The sequence below is a fragment of the Neomonachus schauinslandi genome, chromosome 1 (assembly GCF_002201575.2).
Source record: "Neomonachus schauinslandi chromosome 1, ASM220157v2, whole genome shotgun sequence".
Taxonomy (NCBI): domain Eukaryota; kingdom Metazoa; phylum Chordata; class Mammalia; order Carnivora; family Phocidae; genus Neomonachus; species Neomonachus schauinslandi.
The window spans coordinates 50,947,728-50,954,270 of NC_058403.1; the positions used below are offsets into that span (position 1 = coordinate 50,947,728).

The 6,543-nt window shown below is 47.6% G+C and overlaps 1 protein-coding gene across 5 annotated transcripts in view; it reads left to right on the forward strand.

The window, feature by feature from the left end:
- Positions 1-1,421: 1,421 nt before the first annotated feature.
- Positions 1,422-6,543, forward strand: part of ALCAM (activated leukocyte cell adhesion molecule) — a 211,317-nt gene continuing 206,195 nt past the window's right edge. For all 5 annotated transcript variants that reach the window (XM_021692377.2, XM_021692378.2, XM_021692380.1 and 2 more), the window contains exon 1: positions 1,422-1,788. In XM_021692377.2, coding sequence (XP_021548052.1) covers positions 1,716-1,788 — 73 coding nt within the window. In that variant the 5' untranslated portion in view covers positions 1,422-1,715. The remainder of the gene's footprint in view (positions 1,789-6,543) is intronic.

Below are 6,543 nucleotides of genomic sequence, written 5' to 3' on the forward strand. Positions count from 1 at the left end.
GTTCAGGGACCACAATTTTATTATGCGTCCGGGATGAGAGTTGTGATCCCGTATCCCTGATTTAGAGCCACTTGGGGCTCCGACAGCTCCACCCCGGAGTTCAGAGAAAAATATTCCTTCATGGTCTCTGTCTGATCTGAAAAAGACACAGTTTCCCGATGTTCCGCCTGGGAGATGTTTCAATCTTTAGAAACTGCCAGAGAAGCCCGCCCATCTGCTGGGATGCCTGGCTTTCTGGAACGGACGAGGAGGAGCTTGGCTTTTAATCTGAGTAACCTGAGAGGATTTGCTGTTTGTAACTTAAAAATCGCCGCTTAATTCAAAATAAAAAAAAGACACACGCTGTGGCAAGTAGACACTGGGAAAATCCGTGTGACGAAGTATGGTCTAGAAATTCCTCATTTAATTTCCCCCGGAAAGAGTAAATATTTTCTATTTGGTACTGGGCAGTCGACTCAAGTGATCTGCCTTCAAAAGAAGGTATGTTCGAGAGGTGGGTTGCCGGGGGGGGGGGTAGGAATTAGCCCAGTATTTGGATTGCCCCCGGCCGACCAGCAGCTGTTCCAGTTAACTCTCAGGAGGCGAGGGTCCACCTCCGCCACGCCCTCCAGACTTTTCTTCCTCGTCCGCTCCCTCCCTTAGACCGAAGTCGCGCCCCCTCCCTCCTCCCCCCGGTGAATTCTCCACCCCCACCATCCTGCCCCACTACTCTTCATTGAAGATGGAGGCTGCAACATCACCGCCGAAAAAATCCCTGAGGAGCGAGCCACCTTAATAGAAATCTGGGGCAAGCGGTTTTTAAACCCTGGCGAGGCTGGGTGGGCACCAAGAAATGGAAGTCCGCACCGAGAGGGCGACGGTAAAGCCACTGGAAAGAGGCAGTCGCGCGGGCACACCCGGCGCGCGCGGCTCCTCTGTCTGCTCCCTATTGGCGAGAGTGGCCCCGGGGGCGGAGCTACGGGAAAGCCCCTCCTACTCGGGGGCCCAGGGATCAAGCGAGCGCCTCCCCCGCGAAGTGCCAGAGCCGGACTGGGTCTGCGACTCGATCCTGCAGCGCCTCTAGGCTGCAGGTCGGTGCTCCAACCACCTGCTCGGCGCCGCGTCCTGGGAAGCGGGGAGGAGAGAGGAGGGAGGGGAGAAGAGGGAGGCGGAGGTGGGAGGGAGGAGGAGAAAGGCAGCTTACACACGCCTTCCAGTCCCTCCACTCAGAGCAGCCCGAAGACCGCTGCCGCCGCCGCCGCTTTCGCTGCTACCGCTCTGCCACCTGAGGAGACCGCCTGGACTCGCCGCCCCTGTTGCCACCCTAGGCGATTCCTTTCTAGCACCGGGCTTTTTATGCACACTGCCACTACCATTATAATTATTATTCCAAGAGAAGGAGAATAACAGACCAGCCCAAAAGAACCACGTACACCTTTCCGAAATACTCAAGTGTCTCCAGGGAAGAGAGGGTCATCGGTGCCTGGAAGAGCAGCCCAGGGGCCAAGGGCAGGTGTTGAAGGAGAGGGAGGAAGAGTTGGGGCACTGCGTGGTGGAAAGTTGCTTGCGGCGGAGACCCGAAGGTCCAGCGCCCAGAGCCCAGGGGGGCCGTGTGTCTGGGAGAAGCCGCTGCCCCTGTGTTCGGACCTGCGAGCTCGCGGGCAGCGCGGGGCCGGGGACGACGCCCCCTCCTGCGGCGCGGACTCTGTCGGTGGCCCCCGAGGAGGAGGAGGAATATGGAATCGAAGGCGGGCCCCTCCTGCCGTCTAGTCTTCTGCCTCTTGATCTCCGCCGCTGTCCTCAGGCCAGGTGAGCAGGGGCCTCAGAGCAGCCCCAGGCCGACGTGGGCCGGGGGTAATTTCCTACGTCCCCGGCCAGGGCCTCGCACCTCCCGGGAAGTGCGCCCGGGCGTGTGGGGGAGGTAAGGGGACGGCGGTGCGGGCACAGAGCTGGCCCTGGGTTCAGTCACCTGTGCCGCACGTTTGGGCCCGGCCGGTTGGCTCAAGTTTGGGCAGGGACTGGGGGCATTGGGTAAATCTCCAGGAACTTTGGGTGCTGACGGGGTTGGGGCTCCAGGGGCCCGTGAGATTCGTCTGGTTCTCTCTCCTTCCCCCTGCGGCTCCCGCCTAGGTGGCGAGCCCTTGCCCTCTGACAATTCCTTCAGTCTCCGGATATCAAAGTCCACGTCACTGCGCTCGGGGCAGTTTTCCTTTCGCTTAGCTCGATGGCAATGACTGCCCGCACTTTTTCGCATTAAATCACTTGGTAATTTCCCCTCGGTAAGAGGTGAAGAAGGGAGGGGTGGAAGAGAAAGGGAGGACTTTGATCACTCCCTTAAAAACCTACAGCTTAAATCATGGTTTGAACGCCCCCTCCCCCATTGTCTGGGTGGGTAGTGATTGTAGGGGTGAGTGGTGGTAGGCAAAGAACACAGCCTGAGCTGGAATCCAGGGTTCTGAGACCTTAGTGAGCGATTTGTGGATTTTTTAGGACCTGTGATTCAACCCCAGTTTTTAGTTATGTACTGAGCCTCAGAAGAAAAATAGGCAAAATCCCCAATAACTAAAATATCTAGTCGGGAATCCCTTTCCTACCCTAGGGACGGCCCCTGGGGCTGTCATCCTGAGACCCAGCGGTCGGCTGACGCGAGTTGGTCCTTACAGGGCATCTTGTATGTTCGCCGTCAGTTGATAGAGCATTAGGTTCATTTTATCGCTAGACTTGAGGATTTTTTGGAATTTTTTTCTCCCTTTGAAGTTTTATCTCTAGCCCTTCGTAGATAATTTGCAAGTAAAACTCCTACTTCCTGTTTTTTTTTTTTTTCGGCTTCTGTTTATTCTTGTGCCCTTTTCTTTAGTTTTTGTTAAAGAAAGACTCACTTCCCTTTAGCATCTTTAATTTCTGCACATCCTTTCAGTTGTTGGCAAACTGAGGCCAAAAACAGAGGTTTGAAAGCCTCTGGATCTCTCCCAGGAAGAGAGGGAAAGTGAGGCTGGGGGCTAGAGTCTGAAGATCACAAGTGTTTGTGAACTGCTGCTACTGTGTCGCTAGTGGTGGTGGTGCGGGGTGGGGGGGTGCTCTCTCCGGATCTCTTTATGATAAAGTTACATTTCTGTGTGAGGTAATGAGCTCACCTGCAGTTCTGAGGCTAGAGAAAGAAGCCTCTGTGACAAATCTCTGGCTCTGGGGCGGAGCCTGTGAAACGCGAGTAGAACCGGATTTAAAGCAGGTGGGGTGGGGTAAGAACACCGGGTGGTGGGAAGGGGAGACCCCCTTGACTTTGGCACATTGTGTATTTCACTTTTTCAAGATCCCATTGCCCCATTTGGGAGGGAAGGGTACTCACTCTGGAGCCGAGGGGAGACGAGGGTTGATGGGGTGAGGTCGTTGGTAAAATGCAAAGATCCATCCTCCCACAGTTGGTTTTCAGTTTAACCCTCTCGTCATTTTGAGAGTGCAGTCTCACCTACACCCACACCCCGGGACCACTCGCACACGCCCAGTTCCCTTTTCCGTGCGGTCGCTCTGGGATTTATTTTCCGTTGAGCCACCTCGGGGGACAGATAATCCCTCACATTTAACTGCTAAAAAGGAAAAGGTTCCGCTTTCAGACTTCCTTCTACGGGATTCTTTTGGAGTGGCAAGCTCGCGTTTCCACCAGTACCCAGCTGCGCGCTTTCGTTGAGCGGGGAGTGTTCTCGCCGCGCTGCCGACCGCGGCTGATCTGAGGGTCAGAAATCTCAGACCTTCAGATCGGTGGTTTCCTTGAATTTATCGGGCTGGCATATGTGCGGAATTTTTGGTGCCATGTCACTGTGTTTTTTAAAAGAAAGGGTTGTGGCACTAAAAGCGCCTTGTCCAGACTCAGGACCCAAGTCCTGCAAGGGAAGTGCGCCTCCTTCGGAGCCCTCTGCATAGCTGAGCCCCGTGGGGCTGCAGTGCCAATGGCCGGCTTAACCAAAGAGACTAATTGACTTACCCGCCGGCAGCCCTTTATTTCCGGAGCACTTTTAGTAGTAATGTGTCGAGACCTAGAGAACAAAAATTCCAGTTGTGAAACTGTTCCTGAAGGTCTTTTGGTCTGTAGTTGCCAAGTAGTCATTGATATGGTTCAGGCATGACATGTTACCTGTTTTGAAGGGAGGGGGAGAATATGCACGAACCACAGAAACTGAATTCGGAGATAAAGGCAATGAAGTAAGTGCTCAGCATCCGAGGAAACAGGAATCTCATTATCCTTGTAGAAAGAGCGTCAGCCTGTGGTGACATTTTGCATTGCTTTAAAAATGCTTTCCTTGATTATTTGCAACAAGGAGGTGGGACACTGCAGTTAACTGTTTCTTCTCATGGGTCATTTGTGTGCACCCCTCTCAGGAATTTTTCTTAATTTCTCACTGATACAAGGTTAATTCCAAGACAAGCACACTTAAAGTTTCTCCTCCCCTCACCCCCCACAGTGGGATATTATGTTCTCAACACATTAAGTTTTACCTCAATAGGCCATGGGGAAAGCATCAACTCAAATAATGTCCTTGCAGACTGTCTGATGTGGGACTACCAAAATTTATTAATTTAAAAGCTGCAAACTGCAAACTGCTTAGTTACCAGTAAATATTGCTTTTTCCTTGATGATTTATTTAATCCAATAGCAATTTACAACTTAATGGGGTACTATTTTCAGTAAACTGCTTTTCTAGGCTTGGCTCAACATCATTCACCTTTGGGCACTTGAGCAAGTTATTTCACATACTCGGGCTTTGGCTCTCTCATGTGTAAGTAAAACAGTGGACTAAGGATCTATTCTCTGAGATCTCTTTAGATCAAAACTGTTTCTAATGACTTAAGGTAAAAAGCTGATTTGGGCAAGGCAGAGTCATTATCCAATTGTATTTTTCTAATGCTTTCAGACAGACTGAATGGATACAGTTCATATAAATTGTGTTGCTAGAAAATGTCAATGGAACCCAATTGCGAATTTTCCATCTTTTTTCCTACTTGTATAAATCCATTACAATATCTTGTGCTTAGTCGTCCAGGCCTGAACAGGGCTATTAAAAAAAAAAAAAGTGTGATAGAGAGGAATTAGTATCTCACTGTCCTGGGAAAAGAAACCCCAACAGTGGGAAAGATTTTTAGGTCTCAAAAAACCCCATTAGGGTAACCCATCTCTCCTGGAAGATTGCCTCTATTTAAACTGCATATATGTTTCCTAGAATGAAATGTAAGTGACCGTTGATGCTAATATGCTCATGTGACAAAGCCTGTGTGTGCATCCTAAAGATGCCCCTAAACAAAATAGTTGGTTTTAAGTGCAATATAGAAGGAAATAGAAAATTGTAAAGTTTTCCTGTGGTTTTAAAATCTATACAAATCCAAAATATTTTTGTGACAAAATTCCAAACTTTTCTGGACTTTTATCTAACTTATCTTTTTAAATAGAATTTTGGAAGAGAATGCTTGTTTGCTGTTAACTTCTTAAAAAGAGGAAAATGAATAAAAACCTACTTTAATAGTCTTGAGTGTTACCAGAAATTATTATTTTTTTTTATTGGAGTCAGCACTCATGTGTTCAGTTTTCAGTTATGACATATAAGAATGTTCTGACTTTGGGAAAGCTATTTTTCTGTTCCTTCTTATTTCCCATTTGTAAAATTTTCTTCCTTTGTAATGCATGGTTTTGATTTTGATGAAATTAGTAATTCCCTTGCTCAGCATTTTGAATTTTTCAACTAAAACATGCTATATTAAGACTTTTATTATATTATTAATAGAAAAGCACTATTACATTTAATTAGCATTGTGACCATTTTTTTTAAGTCAGGCAAAGATGTCTGTTTTCTTTTTTCTCCTTTTTCTTTTTTTCCCTCAAGTTTTCATGTCACTAAACATAGGCCTTTGTAAAATTGAGCACTAAGTTGTCGGCATAACTTGGTGTTAGATGGCAGTATTTTGTCATACAGTATCTTAAATGCTTTATAATCTCCTTGCCCCATAGTCTTAAACACATTTCTTTCTGTTCTGGCCATTTATTTAGAATAAAACATCACCAAAGAGCTCTAGCTCTCTAAAGCTGTTAACTCAAGCAGACACATGCATATATGTCCGAAATATGCAAGAAAGCAACATAGGTGCAGCTGTGATAAAATAGCATGTATAGGGTGCCTGGATGGCTCAGTTGGTTAAGTGTCTGCCTTCAGCTCAGGTCATGATCTCAGAGTCCTGGGATCATGACCTGAGCCGAAGGCAGACGCTTAAAGACTGAGCCACCCAGGCGCCCCTAACGTATGTCTTTTATATTTAGGAAGAGGATATTATAGACTATTGGATGAGGTTAAATCCTATAGTTATTACAAGTATCCTTATGGTGTACAAACTATTATTATATATTCGGAGTCACTGATATTTCCATCCAGTTGATTCTTTGTTTAAATAACAGAATTTATATGCTTCCCTCCCCACCTTATTACTAGATGTAATATCATATATATTTCATCTAGAACTAGTTCTAAATGTGCTGTGGTATTCAGTTTTGTTTTATGGTAACCTATTATCATAGTCCATTAT